Source organism: Microcaecilia unicolor, chromosome 2 (assembly GCF_901765095.1).
Source record: "Microcaecilia unicolor chromosome 2, aMicUni1.1, whole genome shotgun sequence".
Classification (NCBI taxonomy): Eukaryota; Metazoa; Chordata; class Amphibia; order Gymnophiona; family Siphonopidae; genus Microcaecilia; species Microcaecilia unicolor.
Genome location: NC_044032.1, coordinates 256,612,399 through 256,634,619, shown reverse-complemented (window position 1 = coordinate 256,634,619; position 22,221 = coordinate 256,612,399). Strand labels below are relative to the sequence as shown.

The 22,221-nt window shown below is 46.7% G+C and overlaps 1 protein-coding gene across 1 annotated transcript in view; it reads right to left on the bottom strand.

Annotated features, from left to right (window-relative positions):
* The window catches only part of LOC115462005 (nudix hydrolase 20, chloroplastic-like), a 66,579-nt gene that overhangs the window by 17,566 nt on the left and 26,792 nt on the right, over positions 1–22,221 (bottom strand). The window contains 1 exon segment of the mRNA XM_030192052.1: positions 9,754–9,817. Within this exon segment, the coding sequence (XP_030047912.1) occupies positions 9,754–9,817 (64 nt within the window).

Sequence of the window (22,221 nt, the reverse complement as noted above, 5' to 3'; positions counted from 1 at the left end):
AGGGGGGGAGGAAATGTTTAAAAGTTTGATGACGGAATGCTTTACAAGGTGTCTAATTTGCTATGCTTGTTTTTGAAGAAATGTGAACGCACATGGTGAAATGTATTTCTTTTGAATTGTCATCAATAAAAATGTTGAAACATAAAAAAAAAAATTAAAAAAAAAAAGAAAGGTGGTGGCTGTTGGGTGGGGATGAGCAGACTTGCAACATGTCCAGCTGGGGCTGTTCTGCTCTCTCACCAGGGTGATTAGTATGTAGTCTAAACCCGAGTATAGATCACTATGAAAGACTCGGAACTCTTGAACCAAAATCTTCTTTAATGCAGTAATCATTAAGGAAAAAATGACTTATGTAGTTAGCTGTGTTGGACAAGAGTTTTTGCCTTGCAAATGGGATTCTGTTCTCAGCCACTGTAGAGATAAGCTGGGAGGTTTCAGCTCTGTGCTAAGAGTAGATGTTGTAAATACTTTTAGATTGGTAAAAAACATGATGGGGTTACAAAGTTTTGAAGGACTCACGCAACACTAATGGCAGTCTCTGTTGCAGGACCGACAGAATGGAACAAATTGCCTACAACTCTTAGGACACAGAAGAACTCAGGGTTGTTTCAAAGACTGTTCAAGCAACATTTGTTGGGACAGGCTAAATAGAATCTTATGCAGATGGACATAATATGGTGATCAGTTTATTTTGTATGTTGTTATTGAATTACACTATATTATTTATGCTGTGTAATGTTTTTATTATGTGTGTTTGATTTGTACACTGCTCTGGAAAAGGACAGTATATAAATGGTAATAAGTGAAAAAATGAAATGACAAATGGAATAAAACAGATTTAAACATTAAAAAACAAAACAGAGCAGCTTGGTATCGTACTTAACTTCTAAAATAAAGGGGTAACGGTCAACTTGTTTGCTTGTACAAGGAGGGGACCAAATCTTGGCCCTAAGAAAGTGTCTATAGATATGGACTAGAATGCATTGAATGAAGAAATGCATACCCTACAGACTTAATCTACTGTTATGGTCTAAACTAGTATTTCCAAGACCAGTCCTACAGATCCCTTTGCCAGTCAGGTTTTCAGGTTATCCACAATGAATATGCATGAACTTGATTTGCATACACTGCCTCCATTATATGCACATCTCTTTCATGCGTATTCATTGTGGATATCCTGAAAACCAGACTGGCAAGGGGTACTCCAGGAACAGACTTGGGAAACACTGGTCTAAACTTCATGGAGGAAGCTGACGGGACTACCCCCATGGATAACAACCATATCACAGGCCATGCTTCACTGATGAAACGGAGACAAACGCATAAAGAATGTGTGCAAAATCAAAAACAGAATTGCTTTTGGAAGTGAAAGATGCCTGCAGTTTGTGGTTGCTTGCAATCTCTAAGTCTATTTTGTTAGAACTGTGTGACTGACAATATATCTGTAGAGCAAAATGTTTCCTGTGATTTGGAAATTGCAGTTTTCTAGTGGTAGAGGATTGATTCAGCTCTTCAGAAAAGTAAGTTCTGAATAGTGCAACAGACCTCTCTGAAGAGGACCTTTGTATCATAACATTTTTTACTAAACAAGTTTTCTCCTACGCAAAAGTACTTACTAAATGCTCGTGGACATGTTCGCTGAATGCACACAATCAAATCATTCTTCAGCACCTATGGCTACAGCAGCTGTTCTGGAAGATGTGTCAAATGCTGCTTTAAAGTGGTGTGCCCTATCTTGTAAGAGAATATTCATGCCCCTACAGTGCATCAGCTGGGAGGAAGGGAAGATAATCCAGGCCCTCTCTACTACTAACTGGAAACTGGTGAGCTACTTGTAGAAAAGAAAACGTTGCTGTCTACTGTGTCCTGAGATTTTGGGCATTTACCTGCATGTATTAGGCATGGTATACTAACTGAGGTTTTTCCTCTCCTTGGCTGACTGGATCTTGTACTGGTTCAGGAGCTCCCTTACAGCAAGGGACAGGAGCTCAGCATTAGCCCAATTTTAGCTTGGACATTCAAAGAACTGTGAGGATAAGATGAAGATGACTTTATTCCTGTGGACTGCTTCAAAATCAGTTACTTGGCATCTAGGGTAGGCGGTATCCTTCAACAGTGAGAATACTTTGGGCTGTTAAGGGAAGGATCAGAGAGGATACCAAGAAAGTTCACCTCTTGATCAGAAATGTCAGATGTACCCCACGTAACACTGTTAGGGCTCCTTTTACAAAATGGTGCTACCGATGATGGCATGCTGAATGTGAAGAAGCCCATTCAATTCTCATGGGCCTCTTCACATTCAGCGTACACTAATCGGTAGTGCTGTTTTGTAAAAGGAGCCCTTAATATGCCCATGTTTCAAGGTCATCATTAGCAAGACAGGGCTGCTGTTTTAAAACTGTGGCAGAAATTTGGAAGGGGGCCACCAAAGCTGAGGTATGCTTCCCATCTATTTTCCTCCTTTCCAACATTGCTGCTCTTAATTTGAATGTCTGGTCATGATGAAGATATGGGGGAACCAGAGGTGCGAAGGCCTTTTGATATGTATCATCCCTACCATGCCTTCGTTTTGTGGCTAGCTTCTTAGGAACAAGAGTTCTCTGAGCTATAAATTTTCTAGTTCAGCAAGCTTCTCTTTATGAATATCAGCTCAGGCATGATAGTCCCACTTTAAAGCGGTGGCGTGGAACACGTCTGACTTATAAGTGCTGGAGGCCATTGCAACACTTGCATTGACAAGGATAATGGGAACACAACACCAACACCTGACAAAAAACAAGGAGTGATTCCCTATGAGAAGACTTAGGACAATCAGTGGAGTAGGGAAGGGATGTAAGCCAAACCCAACAAACTGATGGTCTAGTAAAACAAATTTATTGAGAAACTAGATACTACAGACTGAACACGGTCTGTGCCTGCCTCAGGAGTCAAGTATCTGTAGATTTTCTGTGGTTACAACAAATAAGGTTAATCAATGAAGCACTTAGAAACTTTCAAACAGCATTATCACACAAACACAAACAGACAGGACTTAACAAGGACCTGGGTTTTCTAGACCATTATAAACCATAAAGTTGTATTTCTCTGTTTATCACCCTCCTCTCACCTATCCACACCCATCCTGTTAGACTATCAATGAAATGAAATGCTTTGATGTCCCCATGCATACCTCCTACCCACCCCCACCCTGCTAGACTGTCATTGAAATGCTTGGATGTTTCACTTATATATTCTATCAGCTAACACATTTGTTTATTTCCGATCTGACGAAGAAGGGCAACCTTTGAAAGCTAATCAAGAAATGTATTAAGTTATGTCCAATAAAAAAGGTATCATCTTATTTTCTTTTCCATGTTTTATTTTGTTTGATTTCTATTGATAACCTTTAAGAGTGGACTAACACGGCTACCACACGCTCTACTTGGATGAAAGATGGAAGAGAGGAGAAATTCTGTCAGGAAAGGGGTAGAGAGAGAGGAAGACACTGGCTGGAAAGGGTGGGAGAAATGCTGCATGGAAAGGGTGGAGAAAGAGAGGGGAAAATGCCGCATTGAAATGAGGAGAATGGAGGTATGCTGAAGGGAACAGAGGAGAAATACTGGCTGAAAGAGATGGAGAAGATGGGGAGATGCCAGATGGAAAATGGTAGAGAGGGGAAATCTGCATGGAAAGGTGGAGGGAGAGGGGAGATGTTGAATGGGAGGGGGAGAGGATAGAATTAGTGAAAGACTGGAGAATACAAGGAAGGGGAATAAAAGAACTGGGCTGAGGGATAGAGTTAGAAAGCTGTAGGTAGATGCAGTAAAAAGAGAGAAATTGAATAGTAAGAATAAAAGAAATTTGGACAGAGAGCTGGAAAAATAAATAGAATAAAGCTGACAGGAATCAATGTTGGAGACAGATTTGTTAGAGGAAATGAAGGTGACAGGAGGAGAGAAATGACAAACAGAAATCCCTGTGAAGAGAGCTAAGAGAAGACAAAGGAAAGTAGAAACTAAGGACTGGGACTGACACAATGAGAAAAATTGGCCAGACAACAAAAGGTAAATAAAAGAAATTTATTTTTATTTTAGAATACATCACTGTTCACATGGCCAATAGGAATATGCTAGACTGAGGAGCTAGGACTGACCAAAAGCCAAGTGTTAAACTACCTCCACACAATACTGCACATATTATTCTCTTTAGTATTGTATTATTTTAAATTTTTGGTACATAATTCCCTGGAATGTACTCAGTTGTGCATGATACCATCAGTTACAGAGGTACTAGGGGGAAAGCAGCTGGTAGGGGTTCTTTCTGTACTGTGCTTAAAAATGCATCTGCTGTCCATAGGCGTAGACTGGGGGGGGCGAGGGGGGGCAATGCCCCCCCAAACGACGACCAAGGCGCCGCCGCGCCATTAGTTTAAAAAAAAAAAAAAAAACACATGCAGGCACGCGCTCCTCTCCATCCGCTTGGCTTCCCTGCCCTCTCTATCTGCGTCCCGCCTTCCTCTGACGTCATTTCCTTTCGGGCGGGACGCAGACAGAGAGGGCAGGGAAGCCAAGCAGACGGAGAGGAGCGTGTCCGTCTACCCCTCTCTCTTCCTCCCTCCCTCCGGTGCAGGCAGCAGTCTTTTTCAGCGTTCCTGACAGCGGTAGCGATGTACACGCTGCCTTCGGCTCTGCCCCAAAGCCTTCTCTTCAAGTTCCTGTTCCCGCATAGGTGGGCAAACAAACAGAAAAAGTAAACACTGGCCTTCAGGAATGAGAAAATGCAATCCTTTATTAATGATGAATACCCCGCATAGGTGGGACCAGGAACTTGAGAGAAGGCTTCCGGGGCAGACCGAAGGCAGCGTGTACATCGCTACTGCTGCCAGGAACGCTGAAAAAGCTGAAGACTGTTGCCTGCGCCGGAGGGAGGGAGGAAGAGAGGGGGTAAACGGAGTCACTATCTTGGACCTCGCGGGGGGGGGGGGGCAGTAGAAGGAAGATGTATGGAACTGGGAGGGGTGGGAGCAGAGGGAAGATGGATGGGACTGGGAGGGGTGGGGAGCAGAGGGAAGGAACAGAAGATGGATGGGACTGGGAGGGGGGGGGAGCAAAGGGAAGGAGCAAGAGATGGTTGGGACGGAGGGGTGGGGAGCAGAGGGAAGGAGCAAGAGATGGATGGGACTGGGAGGGGTGGGGAGCAAAGGGATGGACCAGGAGATGGATGGGATTGGGAGAGGTCAGGCACAGCAGAGGGAAGGAGCAGAAGATGGATGGGACGGAGGGATGGTGAGCATAAGGAAGGAACAGAAGATGGATGGGACGGAGGGATGGTGAGCAGAGGGAAGGAACAGAAGATGGTTGGGACTGGGAGGGGTGGGGAGCAGAGGGAAGGAGCAAGAGATGGTTGGGACTGGGAGGGGTGGGGAGCAGAGGGAAGGAGCAAGAGATGGATGGGACTGGGAGGGGTGGGGAGCAGAGGGATGGACCAGGAGATGGATGGGATTGGGAGAGGTCAGGCACAGCAGAGGAAGGAGCAGAAGATGGATGGGACGGAGGGATGGTGAGCAGAGGGAAGGAACAGAAGATGGATGGGACTGGGAGGGGTGGGGAGCAGAGGGAAGGAGCAAGAGATGGATGGGACTGGGAGGGTGGGGAGCAGAGGGAAGCCTACTGGAAAGAAGACACTGCATAAAACAGAAGACACTGGGACCAAAGCGAATAGAAAAACTAAATGATCAGACAACAAAGGTAGATAAAAGTATTTTATTCATATTTATTAATTGAAATGTGTCAGCTTTTTGAAATGTGCATCTGTGATATTTTGCCTGTAAATTTCAATTCCGTCCTCCATATTAGCATATTCATTTGCATATGTATATATGCAAATGATATGCTAATATGCTCCGCCCATTCTTTGCCCCCCCCCCCCCCCAAATGAAACAGTCAAACTACGCCTATGCTGCTGTCCCTTTCCTGTTGATATAGGTGTTGACCCCTAAGCATAGGCGTAGTTTGACTGTTTCATTTGGGGGGGGGGGGCAAAGGATGGGTGGAGCATATTAGCATATTCATTTGCATATATACATATGCAAATGAATATGCTAATATGGAGGAAGGCATTGAAATTTACAGGCAAAATATCACAGATGCACATTTCAAAAAGCTGACATATTTCAATTAATAAATTATGAATAAAATACTTTTATCTACCTTTGTTGTCTGATCATTTAGTTTTTCTATTCGATTTGGTCCCAGTGTCTTCTGTTTATGCAGTGTCTTCTTTCCAGTAGGCTTCCCTCTGCTCCCCACCCCCCCCAGTCCCATCCATCTTCCCTCTGCTCCCCACCCCTCCCAATCCCATCCATCTCCTGGTCCATCCCTCTGCTCCCCACCATCCATCTTCCATCTGCTCCCCACCCCTCCCAGTCTCATCCATCTCTTGCTCCTTCCCTCTGCTCCCCACCCCTCCCAATCCCATCCATCTCCTGGTCCATCCCTCTGCTCCCCACCATCCATCTTCCATCTGCTCCCCACCCCTCCCCGTTCCATCCATCTTCCCTCTACTGCTCCCCCCCCCCCCCCCCCGCGAAGTCCAGGATCGTGGACTCCGTTTACCCCCTCTCTTCCTCCCTCCCTCCCTCCGGCGCAAGCAGCAGTCTTCTTCAACCTTTCTGTGCTCCTGGCAGCGGTAGTGACGTATACACGCTGCCTTCGGTCTGCCCTGGAAGCCTTCTCTTCAAGTTCCTGTTCCCACCTATGCGGGAACAGGAACTTGAAGAGAAGGCTTCGGGGCAGAGCCGAAGGCAGCGTGTACGTCGCCACCGCTGCCAGGAACACAGAAAAACTGAAGAAACATGCTTGCTGCCTGCGCCAGAGGGAGGGAGGAAGAGAGGGGGTAGACGGACACGCTCGTCTCCGTCCGCTTTGCTTCCCTGCCCTCTCTGTCTGCGTCCCGCCCGAAAGGAAAATGACGTCAGAGGAAGGCGGGACGCAGACAGAGAAGGCAGGGAAGCGAAGCGGATGGAGACGAGCGCGTGCCTGCTTTTTTGTTTTGTTTTTTTTAACTACTGGCCGCGGCGGCGCCAGTCTCACGTCGTTGTTGTTTGGGGGGGGCATTGCCCCCCCTCGCCCCCCCAGTCTATGCCCATGGCCCCTAAGGTTTTTAACTTGACCCTGCCCACCTTAGCCTCCCCAAACGTTTGAGTCACCGACCACCTATGGAGCTGGGACAATGACATCCACACTCAGTTGTTAATCATTCATGCTGTAGTTTTCAGTCAGGTCCGTTTGCTCACTATTTAAGCTGGCCCATGTGCTCAGTATTTTTGGGCACGGATTGGGCTGAAAAATTTTTTTGACACAAAGCTATTTAAAATTTTGGATGCCTGGCAATCCTGCAGTGAAACCTGATCCAGTGCTGCTCTCAGCAGCTTGAAGGACAGACCCTCTCTCTGGTTCATCCTGTGCAACTTTAAATTCTTCCATACTATGCTTGTTTGCTTGTCTTTAGTAGGTGAGGAGTCAGCTCTTGCATTATAGGAGGCTAGAGATATAGGTAGGGAGGCTACTCATGGTGGAAGGAACTGGCTATGCTGGGACTTGCTTGAAGTTGTTTCCCAGGGTTACCATACGTCCGGATTTCCCCGGACATGTCCTCTTTTTGAGGGCATGTCCGGGGCGTCCGGCGGATTTTGCCCCCGCCCACGTTTGTCCGGATTTCTGGACAAACGTGGGCGCGGGTGCGGGCAGGCGCGTGCGTGCGGTGGGCGGGCGATCGGCGCCGTGGGTCTGGTGACCTGGTCTCCCGTCCCCTCCCCTTCCTTACCATGTTCCCTGGTGGTCTAGTGACGTCTTCGGGGCAGGAAAGAGCCCCCTCTTTCCTGCCCGGAGCGCTGCCTCCCCTGTCTATCATCCTTCTCGGTCTGGGCTGGGGATTCAAAATGGCCGCCGAGAGTTGAACTCTCGCGAGGCCGCTTCAACTCTCGGTGGCCATTTTGAATCCCCAGCCATACGAGGAGGATGCAGCAGGCAAGGGCAGGCAGCGCTCCGGGCAGGAAAGAGGGGCTCTTTCCTGCCCCGAAGAGAAGACGCTACTAGACCACCAGGGCTAGACAGTAAGTGAGGGGGGGGTATGTGATGGGGGGGAGGGGACTATGTGACGGGGGGGAATAGGGGCGGAACCCGGACCTGAAGGGGGCGTGGCAGGGGCGGGGCATGAGGCGTGGCGGGGGCGGGGTAGGGGGGCGTGACATGTCCTCTTTTTCAGAGGACACAAAATGGTAACCCTATTGTTTCCCCTCTCTTCACTGATTCAGAGAAAGGATCAGCTAGTGTATGACTTTTCAGCTGTCCTACTTCTGCCATAAAGCCTCTCTCTTCAAATTTCCATCTCTACCCTCCGCTACAGCTCTCAGAACTACAAAGTCTCTTGCCTCGAGGCAGTAACTTCTGAGAATCTATTAACTATAAATAAATTGGCTATATTTAGTCAATAAAAGTAAATTTCAGAAAAAGATAGAGGCATTTGGTGTTTGCAGATGTGCTGAAGTTGTACTGTCTGGTTATTTTAGTACATGTCTGCTTTAAGAAGATATTACTGTCACGGTTGTGCCCTGTTTCATGCTCTCATTCATCTCGCCACCTGGCGGTCAGACCTGGTGGCTGCGATGGACTGTCTGTTTGCTTTTTCCAATGTTCCAGATGTCATGCCGGTCCGGATCTTCTAGCCTTCCAGACTGTCTTGGGATTTTTGGAACTTAGCAGCACCCTTATTTGGTGAACTCCCTTGTATGTTGCCTTTATTAAGCACCTGGGAACTTTCAGGCTTTGCCTTGGCAACAGAGGTCTTCAGTCGTGTTCTTGTCCTTGTTGGTCTGTTGCGGTTCCTGCCCTGAAAGCTTGTTTTGCCTGTCTTTGACCTTGCTGGTTTATTCTACTGTCTGCTGCCTGCCCAAGACTCTGCTTGCTTCCTGGTTGATTCTACTGATTGCTGCCTGCCCAAGACCCTGCTTGATTCCTGATTTACTATTGATTGTCACCAGCCTACAGACTCTGTGTGGTTCCTGGTTTCCCTGCTGCTTTGCTGCCTGCCGGTAAGACTCTGCGTGATTCATGGACTATTCTCCTGCTTCTGTTCCAGTCCAGCTGCTCCAGTCCGGCCTGTGCCCGTCTGTCTGTGGTCTGCCTTGTCTCCTGTTTGGGTGATTTGCCTGCCGCTGCCGCTCCTCGGCAGTGGCCCAAGGGCTCACTTTTCCTGACCAGTGTGACAATTACACTTTAAAAGACCAGAACCAATCAAAGCCTGTCCCTATTCTTTATACCTCTATGTCCCCTCCCCTATAAAGACCAGGTAATCAGAGCACTAGAAAATGTTAAAAACAAAATAAGCAAACAAAACAATTATTTGAAAGGCTTGTACAAAATGGAAAAGGAAAACCCAGCAAATTTTACCTGCAAGAGAGCTTGCTTTTAATCAAAGATTTAAAGTGCTCAAGGCCTATAGACTATAGCTGAACTGAGGGTATGAGCTTGCGTTTGCATGTACACTTTATAAAACATGCACGTAAATTAACGTAGGAAGTTTGTACTTGCCAGAGAACACGTATAAGACATGTACATAAATTACTCGAAATTTTCAAAGCACGTACTCACATTTTGAAAATTCACCAGTACTTGGAACAAGGAAAAGTATGTATATACTATTTATTCGCGACTCAGTTACAAAAATGATCCCTAACATGATACATGCCTAGCAGGAAGAGGAGGGGATACTCACGAGTGGCAGCTCGCTCCATGCGTAGTAAAGGGGGATCAGAGAAATTGAGCTTCACATCATACAACTGCCAGAAAAAAAACAACAACACAGAAGTGGTTATGAACAGCAGGGAGAACCCATAAACCTACAAAGTAGCATCAAGGCACAAGAGATGGGCTTCCCACTGACAGAGGACCTGGGTTTTATTCTTGGACCCAATTTCTGCTCTCTGGACCAGATAAGGGTTCATAGTGCCCTGAAGAAGGAAGTCATCACTCAACTGTGACAGCCAGTGGTTAAATTTAAGGGGTCCCAAACTGAGCTGCAGTGCAAGGCCCCTGGCTCAGGATTTTCACTGCAATAAGTGAGCTAAGTTCAAGCAAAGTAAAGCAAGGTGTGGTGAATGAAACCTCATATTACCATAACTCAGTGGAATTCAGGACCACAAATAGTTTGGGGGCACTGGATAACTGTAATGCTCTAGTCATCGCAATTACTGTAACAGTTTATGCTGGAATTTCACAGACTTCAACCAGTTCAATTTACAACTATTAGGATTTTTTGTTATGTGGGTCGATTTGATCACGCTACCCCCTCCCCCTTCTGAAACAAAACCAATGGCTACCTGTAGCTCAGAGTGAAATTCAAAATTCTCATACTAATCTACAAAACACGATAGTTAGGCATTCCATCTTACCTTCATTCCATTATTGTACCTTATACCCCTTCCCATACCCTCTGCTCTGTGGAAGATCAACACTTATATATCCCCAGAATGTCCTTCGCTCATCTTGAATCAACCCGTACCTCTGCTGTGTTTTACCTAGCACCGTCCCTCTGGAATTCAATCCCAAAACATTTTTGCCTTGAACTGTCTTATCCTAAATTCAAGAATGTATTTAAAACTCGCCTCGTCTCCATAGCCTTTGATTCATGATACCTCTAATTACCTGCTCCTAAAAAACCTCTCTCTCCCAACAACAACAGCTAAGTTACTTACCTGTAGCAGGTGTTCTCCAAGGACAGCAGGCATATATTCTCACATGTGGGTGATGTCATCTACAGAGCCCAGTGCAGACACTGCCAAGTGCATTGTCACTTTAAATCTTTGAGGCAGAGCCTGCACTATGCATGCACAGGTGCCTTACCGTTTGACATGGGACCAGCAGTACATTACTAAAGCTAAGACAATTCCAAGGGGAGGTGGAAGGGATGCCTGCTGTCATCGAAGAGCACCTGCTACAGGTAAGTAACTTAGCTTTCACTGAATATTCTCACATGTGGGACTCACTAGCTACCAGGCTCACAATATAAATTAATTTCTGCAATTAAAGAGATAGTGAGCCTGGTAGGAAAAAAGGGCCAGAAAGTAGAGTTGACTTAAGTAGTAAAAAGATTTGGTAGGCCTGCTTGTCCAAAGTGCCTGGAATGCTGCTGTAGATAACAGAGAGCAGTAAGACCCCGTAGCTGCCTTGCAAATGTCTTCAATACAGGCAGAACAGAAATGGGCTACTGAAGCCGCCATGGCTCTCACATTCTGAGTGGTGGCCCAGCCTTGAAGGGTCAGCCCAATCTGAGTATATGTGTAGGACATAGTCAGTCAGACAAGCCAAGTTGAGATTGTATGTTTGGTGATAGCTTTCCCTAATTTGTTAGGGCTGAAGGACACAAAAATCTGGGAGGACTTCTGATGAGGTTTTGCACTGACCAGATAGTATGCTATAGCAGTGTTTCCCAAGTTCAGTCCTGGAGTAGCCCTTGCCATTCAGGTTTTCAGGATATCTACAATGAATATGCATTAACTTGATTTGCATACTGCCTCCATTATATGCAAATCTCTTTCATGCATATTCACTGTGGATATCCTGAAAGCCTGACTGGTAAGGGGAACTCCAGGACCAGACTTGGGAAACACTATGTTAGAGCATACTTGCAGTCGATGGTATTCAGTGCTGCTTCTCCAGGACTAGAGTGTTGCTTAGGGAAGAAGACAGGACATACAATGGACTGATTCAGGTGGAACTCTGATACCACTTTAGAAAGGAATTTGGGGTAGGTTCAGAGTACAACCCTGTGGTGTCAGAACCTGGTGTAAGGAGGGTATACCACAAGGGCTTGAAGCTCGCCAATTCTTCTGGTAGAAGTAAGAGCTATTAAGAACACTACCTTATATGTGAGGAATTTCAGAGAACAGGAACGAAGCAGTTTGAATGGAGGTTTCATGAGAGCTGTGAAGATGACATTAAGATCCCGCTCCAACGTAGATGGTTTGATAGGAGGTTTGGTATGAAACAAACCTTTAATGAATCTAACTATTAAAGGATGAAATTAAACTGGCTTATTATCAACTTTAGAATGAAAAGCACTTATAGCACTCAAATGTACTCTGACTGATTTAGTTTTGAGGCCAAAATCGGAAAGATAGATGAGGTACTCCAGTGGTGTTTCCTTGGTTGGCTGCCACCTGGGGCAGATCGCCACTGAGCACCCCCCTCATGCAGCGTCGTCCCCTCGGTGCATGGCCTTCAAACAGCTTCCCCCCCCACCGGGTACATTGCGCTTACCTTCTGGGGTGCTGGGAGCAGCCACGCAGCTGTCGGCTCTGTAGGTTCCCCACTCCCTCTGCGCAGGAACAGAAAGTAACATCAGAGAGCAGGGAACTGGCGGAGCAGACAGCCATGCAGCTGCTCCCTGCACTCCCCCCCCCCCCCCCGCAGCATGCACCCGGAACGGACCACCCCCACCGTCCCGCCCTCGGTACACCGCTGAGGTACTCCATAAGGGAAGATAGAGAGCTTGTACTAGGTTCAAGTGCTCTTGCTGTACACCCGAGAGAAAATCTTTTCTACTTAGAGCAGTAACATTTTTGTGTAGAAGGTTTCCTAGAGGCTAGGAATATCCTAGAGGCTGCATCAGAAAGATTTAAAGAATGGAAATCTAAGTTGTCAGGAAACTAGCTGTCAGGGCTAGGGAGCGAGGGTCTGGATGGAAGAGGGACCCTTTGTTCTGTGTTATTAGGTTTGGAAAAGGATCCAACTTCAATGGTTCCTTGGATGATAATTCTAAGAGGAGAGGGAACCAGCTTTGATGTGGCAAATAGGGAGCTATTAGAATCATGGTTCCCTGGTTTCAAACACAGTTTGAGAAGAGTTTTTTCCCTATGAGAGGAAGTGGGGGGAAAAGTATAGGTGGTCTGTTCCCCAGTGAACTAAGAAGGTGTCTGGGGCTGCATGGTTGGGAGTGTACAGACGGAAACAAACGCCGGGTAGTTTTTTGTTCTGAGAAGTGGTCTATCGCTGGGGTCTGCCAGTGCTAGAATATTCGACAAACTACAGAGGTGCTGAGAGACCATTTGTGAGGTTAAATGACTGTCTGCTACAGCATTTTGTGTTGCCTAGGTAAAACAGCTCTTAAAAAGATGTTTTGAAAAGCTACCCAAGTCCATACCTGGATTGCTTGTCAACAAACAGGGCCGGTCTTAGGGAGAGGGAAAAGGAGCGGTCGCACAGGGCCCTGTGCCTCCAGGGGCCCCATAGTGTTCCCTCCTGCTCCCCGCCATTGCTGCGATCTGACTCCTTGCCTCCCCTCCCCCGAGCCACAGGGTGCCCTCCTGGCACCTACCTGAAGCCACCCTGGTGGTAAGTGGAGTCTTCGGGGCAGGAAAGAACCCCCGTCTTTCCTGCCTACTGCCGGCGCTGACCCCTCTGTTACTGCATCGCTCTTTAAAAATGTCTGCCAAGACTTCCAGCAGAAGCTTTGCAAGACAGCTAACGTTTGACATCGAAGGTCTATACACCAACATCCCTCAGGATGAAGTGCTCACCATACTCACTAACATTCTAAATGACTGAACAGAAACACTAAGAGTACTGACTTTCTTCATTATCCAATTAACCACTTTAGTATCAAAAGAAAATTTCTTTTGTTTCCAAGGACAACACTAGAAGCAAATAAAGGGAACAGCAATGGGAGTAACCATGGCTCTTGACATCGCTATCTTCTATGTCGTGCAGTTTGAAAAGGAATTTTTACAATCACATCCTTACAAAGAGGAAGTCAGGTTATGGAAACGATACATCGATGACATTCTGATGTTATGGAGAGGGAGTATCGAACGACTACACGATTTCCATGCATGGCTGAACACACTAGATCCCAATTTAAAGTTCACTATGCATTATCATCATCAAACTATTCCATTTTTAGACATTGATATCAAAAAAGAATACTTATGGCTTTGATACTTCAATATACAAGAAACCGACAGGTAAGAATCAATTTCTACATTTTAACAGCTTTCATAACAGACACCTGAAGGAGAACCTCCCTTACTCACAATTTTTGCGTCTAAGAAGACTTTGCAACAATTTTGATGAGTCTGAGCATCAATCCAAGCCAATGATGAAATTTTTCTTGGATATAGGTTACCACATGCGCTTCTTTGAGCAATGTTTCCTAAAAGCAACGGCAACAGAACAGGAAGAACTACTCCAACCACATACAGAGACTCACCAGACATTGTTTGCAGTCTAAGATTCTCCCATCTATCAGGTGATATAAAGAAAATCAAAAATTGGCACATTTTGGAAGGTCATCAAAACAAAAGAAGGTCACTATAGCATTAACCAGTGGAAGAAACATTTAAAGAAGTGATTGTGCCATCAGCACTACCAGATCTCATGTCACAAATTCATCATGATACAACCAACTCAGCCACGGGTCACCACCCTTGTGGAAGATGCTCAGTTTGTTCTTCATCATAGAATTCAAACACCCTTGTACTGGCAAAATATACCCTCTTCACGACAACACAGATTGTAACACGGAACGTGTGGTTTATATCATTATTTGCCCCTGTTCACTACTTTACGTAGGCAAGACCACATGAAAACTCAAAACAAGAATGATAGAACACAGGAGCAACATAAGAAGAAGCAACTTCACTGCCCCATTGGTTCAACATTGTATGGAGTTATCACACTCATTCTCAGACCTTAGACTAGAGGCTTATTTTCAAAGCACTTAGCCTCCCAAAGTTCCATAGAAACCTATGGAACTTAGCCTCCCAAAGTGCTTTGAAAATATGCCTCATTGTGTATCAAGTTGCCAATACCTCATGGTGCGGAGGTGATTTGGACTCATTATTATTACAGAAAGAACAAAGATGCATCTTTGAGATGGACACTGTTGCTCCAGCAGGGCTCAACAATGAGATAGACTTATCGGTTTTCTAACTGTGAAATTAATGCAATGATAATCTATAATGACCATCATATTACATTGTAGTATATAAGGTTTTCATTATTATCCATATTTTTGAGTATTTGACGGTACCTATTTATCACACCTTTTCGCACATATAAATATGCAATCAATATTTGCTACATGATCACATGAAAATACATCAAAGACTGGTGTTATTATATATGGGCTGTTAATTATGTTTCCCAGATAATTTAAGGAAGATGTATAACAATATCTCCATTGTCATTTGGTTAATGCATTACCAAAAATCACTGCAGCACACCTAATGGGTACTTTATGCTAAAAATTATTATATATATTTTTTCAGCGTCATAGTATTGTGATAAATATGACACATAGCATTACTGTCAAGAGATTTGTGTTCCTATCTATGAATATAGATCTTTATTATTCATTGTGCTAATGTTTCATTTCACAACACTCAGCAAAGATATATGACTTTACCATAATCGCCTAATGCTTACCCCGCCACCCCCCCCCCGAGGTCGCTACCGCTCCCCCCTCCACCCCCCATGAGGTCGCCGCAGCCACTGCTCCCCCCTCCACACCTCCCCCCCCATGAGGTTGCCCCCCAGGCCCAGTCACTTTCCCTCCAGGCCTGCCCACCCAACACAGACCTGCCAAGTCTCCTGCGAAACACGCGGCGCCAGCTCCCATTTACGGCCACTGCTGCTTTCCTGTTGAGCAGCAGTGGCCGCTACAAAAACAAAAACAGCTGTTTTTAAAAAGCAAGTGCGGCACCGCAGGCAGCCATCAGGCACTGGCTGTCGGCTCTGCAGCTGCTCCTCTCGCCTCTCATGTCACTGCCCCTGGAGGAGAACCCGGAGGAGCGCAGCGATGTGAGAGGTGAGAGGAGCGGCTGCAGAGCCGACAGCCAATGCCTGATGGCTGCCTGCGATAGAGAGACACTGGATAGAAGGAGGGAGAGAGAGACATTAGATGGAAGGATCAAGAGACAGGGTAGATGGGTGGAAGGATGGGGACAGAAAGAGGGAAGACGCTGGATGGAACGATACGGGAAAAAAAGGAGACACTGGATGGAAGGATGCAGAAAGAAAGAGGGGAGACATTGGGAGGGGGTCCTGAGACCAGAGAGGGGGAGGGGTCCAGAGACCTGAGAGGGGAGGAGGGGGAGAGGGTCCTGAGACCAGAGAGGGAGGAGGGAGGTATCTCTGTCACACACACACACTCTCTCTCTCACAGTCAGTGTCTTTCTCTCTCTCACTCTCACACATTGTCTCACATTGTATCACATTCACTCTCTATGTGTCACATAGAGGCTCATTTTCAAAGCACTTAGCCTCCCAAAGTTCCATAGAAACCTATGGAACTTAGCCTCCCAAAGTGCTTTGAAAATATGCCTCACAGTCACTTTCAAACACTCTCTCGGTCTCACAGAGAGTCTGTGTACCACACACACACTCTCACACTCTGTCTCACACACACTCTCTCTCACAGACACACTCGCACCCACACTCACTCTCTCTCTGTCACACACACACACTCACACATTCACTCTCTCTCTCTTACACAGTCACTCTCACACACACTCTCTCAAACATACACACTCCGAGGAAAACCTTGCTAGCGCCCGTTTCATTTGTGTCAGAAATGGGCCTTTTTTACTAGTATATATATAATATATATATACACATACATATATATATGCACACACACACCTTTCATTTTTATTATTTCTTGTTTTTAATTGTTAAAACAGTGCACTCCATTTAAATGCACATCAGATAAGCACATGCTCTGTTTAACTGCATGCCGTATTTCGGTCCCGCTTTTGGCGCCATCAATTTCTATGGGGCCAAACTTCGGTTTAGCGCACCACTGATAAGTGCAAGATTCGCTTATATGCATGGTTTAAGACCGCTCCTCTGCAGGAAAGACTCCACATAAGCGCACACACGGAATATAGAAGCCGACTGGTACATGACAAAGGGGCGATAAATTTGAAATCTCATTGGTTAACTGCCACAGGTAGAATGAGCGAAAGAAAGTTGTTAGAGTGTACACTGGAGTCGTCGTCATCATCGCACAACTGTAAGACTTTAAGACTGGCTGAACGAATAGAAGTTCTTAAAAAATTAGAAAACAAAGTCAAGCATCTATTGCTAAAGAATATGGTGTCAATCCCAGTCAAATTTCACGTATCTTGAAGCAGAAAGATCAGCTTCTGGAAGACTGGCAAAACAATACAAATCCACACAGGAAACATAAACGGGCGGGAAAAGCTGAGGATGTAGAAGATGCAGTGGCGTACCTAGGGTAGTTGACACCCGGGGCCGGTCATTTTTTAACACCCCCCCCCCCCCCAAATCCAGTACTAGGCATGCCGAGAATACAAAACACTCAGGACCTATAGAGCAATTCTACCATACCATAAGCAGTCATTTCTACGAGTCACACAAGGAAAAGGAAAGCATCTTAAACACTACAGTGAGCACTAGAACATCAATTCACCTATTGTAAAATGAAACCAGACAGAATAGTACAGATCGTAGATCCTGCACAGTCAATGCCAACTGAAAGCCATGTCTTTTTCACAAACACAGATACACCCTAATCCACTATAGAATAAGTAATCATAAACTTTCTATTTATACAAAAATTAAACTGAACCCCCAATGCCAGACTCTGCATACAATGCAACACCACAGAAACAGAAACTGTCCCCTAGTACTGTGCAAAATATAAAGACAGCAGATGTAAATTTGAAAAAAACTAACAAGTACCAATCACCACTTTACAAATTAACAAATAGAAATAAAACAAATATAGAAAGTAAAATAATACCATTTTATTGGACTAATACATTTAGCTTTCAGAGGCCAAAACCTCCGTCCTCGGGTCAGTTCAGTATAGTGCTGTTACAGTATCCTATCTTGACCTGAGGAAGGGGGTTTTGTTCTCCGAAAGTTAGTCAAAATGTATTAAAATTAGTCCAATAAAAAGATTACCTTATTTACATGTTCTATTATAAACATTTAACATATCTACAATACTTTATCCTAAAGCAAAAAAAATAAAAATATATATTTTATTTACAGTTTGTTGTCTCTGGTTTCTGCTTTCCTCATCTTCTTTTCACCGTCTTCCTTCCATCCAGCATCTGTCTTCACTCTCTCTCTCTCTCTCTCTCTGCCATCCAGTGTCAGCCCTCTCTGCCGTCCCTTCCATCCACTGCCTGCCCTTTCTCTCTGCCCCTTCAATCCACCATTTGCCCTCCCTCTCCCATCCATCCAGGGTCTGCCCTCCCTCTCGCTCCCCCTTCCATCTAGGATCTGTTCCCTCTCTCTCTCTGCCCCTTTTTTCAACCCCCAGTTCCAGCCCCCTTCTCCCCTCTGAACACCCCCACCCCAGTCCCCTTCTCCCCTCCTCCTGAGACCCCCACCACAGTCCCCTTCTCCCCTCCCCTGTCTGACCCCCACCCCAGTCCCCTTCTCTCCTCTGAACACCCCACCCCACCCCACCCCACCCCAGTCCCCTTCTCCCCTCTGAGATCCCCACCCCAGTCCCCTTCTCCCCTCCCCTTTTCCCCTCTGAACACCCCCACCCCAGTCCCCTTCTCCCCTCCTCCTGTCTGAGACCCCCACCACAGTCCCCTTCTCCCCTCCCCTGTCTGAGACCCCCACCCCAGTCCCCTTCTCTCCTCTGAACACCCCACCCCAGTCCCCTTCTCCCCTCTGAGATCCCCACCCGTCCCATTCTCCCCTCCCCTGTCTGAGATCCCCACCCCAGTCCCCTTCTCCCCTCCCCTTTTTCCCTCTGAACACCCCCACCCCAGTCCCCTTCTCCCCTGTCTGAGATTCCCACCCCAGTCCCCTTCTCCTCTCCCCCTCCCCTGTCTGAGATCCCCACCCCAGTCCCCTTCTCTCCTCTGAACCCCCCCACCCCAGTCCCCTTCTCCCATCCCCTTCCCCCGTCTGAGACCCCCACCCCAGTCCCCTCCCCTTTTCCCCTCTGAACACCCCCACCCCAGTCCCCTTCTCCCCTCCCCTTCCCTTCTCCCCTCTGAGATCCCCACCCCAGTCCCCTTCTCCCCTCCCCTGTCTGAGACCCCCACCCCAGTCCCCTTCTCCCCTCTGAACACCCCCACCCGAGTCCCTTTCGCCCCTCTCCTTCCCCACCGGCGAAGCAGCGTCGCAGGCAGCGCCTCGTGCCCTGCTTGTAAAAAAAAAATCAAATCTCCTTCCTTCTCCTCGTCTTGACGTCGACTCGGGCCTGCCAATCAAATTGATTGGAAGGCCCGAGTCGACGTCAAGACGAGGAGGAGAAGGAAGGAGATTTGATTTTTTTTTTCAAGCAGGGCACGAGGCGCTGCCTGCGACGCTGCTTCGCCGGTTTTTTTTAATGTGCGGCGCCGCGGGAACGGCCACAGGAGGCGGTGGGAGCGGAGCACCCCCCACCCACTGGCACCCGGGGCGGACCGCCCCCACCGCCCCCCCCCCCTTGGTACGCCACTGAGAAGATGCTCTTCTTCGGTAGTTTTCTCAAGTCAGGAGCAGACAGTTTCCTGTCAGTGGTCCACTGCTAATGGAGAAAGCTAGCTGAAAGTCTTGGACTAACTGAATTCAAAGCCACTGTTGGATGGTTGGAAAGATGGAAGGAGAAAAACAACATAAAATTCAAGAAACAGCATGGTGAAAAACAAGACGCTGATGACTTTGGTGCTGAAAATTGGGTTCTTTCAGTTCTTCCTACCATCTTGAACGAGTTTGCACCTCATGACATTCTCAATGCTGACGAAAACGGTCTCTACTGGGGAGCGATTCCTGATGAAACACTTGCATTCAAACAAGCCAAAACGACAGGAAGTAAAATGTCGAAGGACTGACTGACGATCCTCCTTTGCTGCAATATGGATGGGAGTGAGAACCACTCGTCATTGGAAAGAGCAAACAGCCCCGTTGCTTCAAGAATGTTAAGCGACTTCCTGTGTCATACGAGGCTAACGCAAATTCATGGATGACTGGGGAAATTTGGAAGCAGTGGCTAAAGAAGATAGACACTAGAATGCGGGCACAAAAGCGTCAGATTTTGTTGCTTTATGATAATTGTGCTGCACACAGTGATGATGTCAGGCTGTCTAATGTCAAGGTGGTCTTCCTGCCACCAAACACTACCTCTCTGATCCAACCTATGGATCAGGGCATAAGAGCCAATTTCAAACAGCATTACTGGGCTCTTGTGCTACGTCGTCTGATAAGCGTTATGGATGACCAGACTGGCAAGGATAAACATGCTGTTGAACTGGCTCGTAATCTATCACTGTTGGATTCCCTACATATGCAGAAAGAAGCCTGGAATCATGTTACACAGGCAACCATTGTGAACTGCTACAAGCGGGCAAGCTTTGTTAAGGATGTGGAGGGGGATGCAGCTGTTGCAAACGTGTCAGATGAAGAGGTTATTGACATCCCAGCTGGTGTTACTGAAGAGGAGTTTCATCACTACGTAGCTGTTGATTATGATCTACAAACAGCTGATGACAGCACTGATGTCGAAATATGCGCCTAAACGCAGGCAACAGCTGATGATGATACAGATGATGAAATGAGCAGCGAGGCACATGCTGACGAAATTCAACAACCTCCTGTCACTTTTGCAAGAGTGCTGGAGAGTCTCAACACCGTGCGGGCCTATTAGGAGGCCACTGGATGTCAGTGCTATGACAGTTTTTACTGTCTGGCAGACGTAGTCTATAGAATTCACAGACACAATAGTGTACAGAGGACTATGACTGATTACTTCAAGTAAGCCTAACGACAGTTAACGGAGACTGTATACTGTACGTATAATAAACAGTACTGTACATATGTTTATCAGATGTCAAGCTTCTTTGGATCACAACGGTTAAATGCACACTCCAGTTAACTGCATGTATTTCTTTGGTCCCAGACCCTTGCACTTAAGCGGATTGCACTGTATATACACACACAGGGATTGGAAGTCCAAGAGAATGCTCCCTCAGTGCTGCCACACCACTATCTCTGATGGGATACCTTTTGGGATTCAGATGTGTATCAAAAAGCATATAAAGAAATAACAACTCCAAAGGGGAGGAGGGCAGGTTTGTGAGAACAATCAGCCTGCTGTCCTCGGAGAATACCTGCTACAGGTATGTATCTTCGCTTTCTCCGAGAACAAGCAGGCTGCTTGTTCTCATGACTGGGGTATCCCTAGCACCCAGGCTCACTCAAAACAACAAAGAAGGTCAATTGGGCCTCGCAACGGTGAGGACATAACAAGGATTGACTTACGAAGAAAACAAATAACTGAGAGTGCAGCCTGGAACAGAACAAAAATGGGCCCAGGGGAGTGGAGTTGGATCCTAAGTCCCAAAAAGTCTTCGTGGAATCTTTTCTGGAAGCAATCAAGACCCGGGAGACACCCTCTGAAAGACCCAAGGAGGCGAATTCTAAGCTCTCAACATCCAGGCCGTGAGAGCCAGAGACTGGAGGTTGGGATGTAGAAGCGACCCCTCGTTCTGGGTGATGACGGCTGGAAAACATTCCAATCTTCACGGTTGCTCGGAGGACAATTCCAGAAGAAGAGGGAACCAGAAGGGTGCAATCAGGAACATGGTTCCGCAGTCTTGCTTGAGTTTCAGCAAAGTCTTCCCCACCAGAGGTATGGCAGGATACGCATACAGAAGGCCTGTCCCCCAATGCAGAAGAAAAGCATCTGATGCTAGTCTGCTGTGGGCCCGAAGCCTGGAACAGAACTGAGGGACCTTGTGATTGATCTGAGTGGCAAAAAGATCCACCGAGGGGGTGCCCCACGCTCGGAAGATCTTATGGACTACGCCCATGTTCAGTGACCATTCGTGAAGATGCATTATCCTGCTCAACCTCTCGGCCGGACTGTTGTTTATGCCTGCCAGATAAGTAGCTTGGAGAAACATGCTGCGACGGCGTGCCCAAAGCCACATCTGGATGGCTTCCTGACACAGAGGGTGAGATCCGGTGCCCCCCTGCTTGTTGGTGTAATACATGGCAACCTGATTGTCTGTCTGAATCAAAATGATTTGGTTGGAAAGCCAATCTCTGAAAGCCTTTAGAGCGTTCCAGATCGCTCGCAATTCCAGGAGGTTGATCTGCAGACCTTTTTCCTGAAATGACCAAGCTCCTTGAGCCCCCCACCCCAGGAGGGATGCATCCGTTGTCAGCACTTTTTGTGGCTGAGGAATTTGGAATGGGCGTCCCAAGGTCA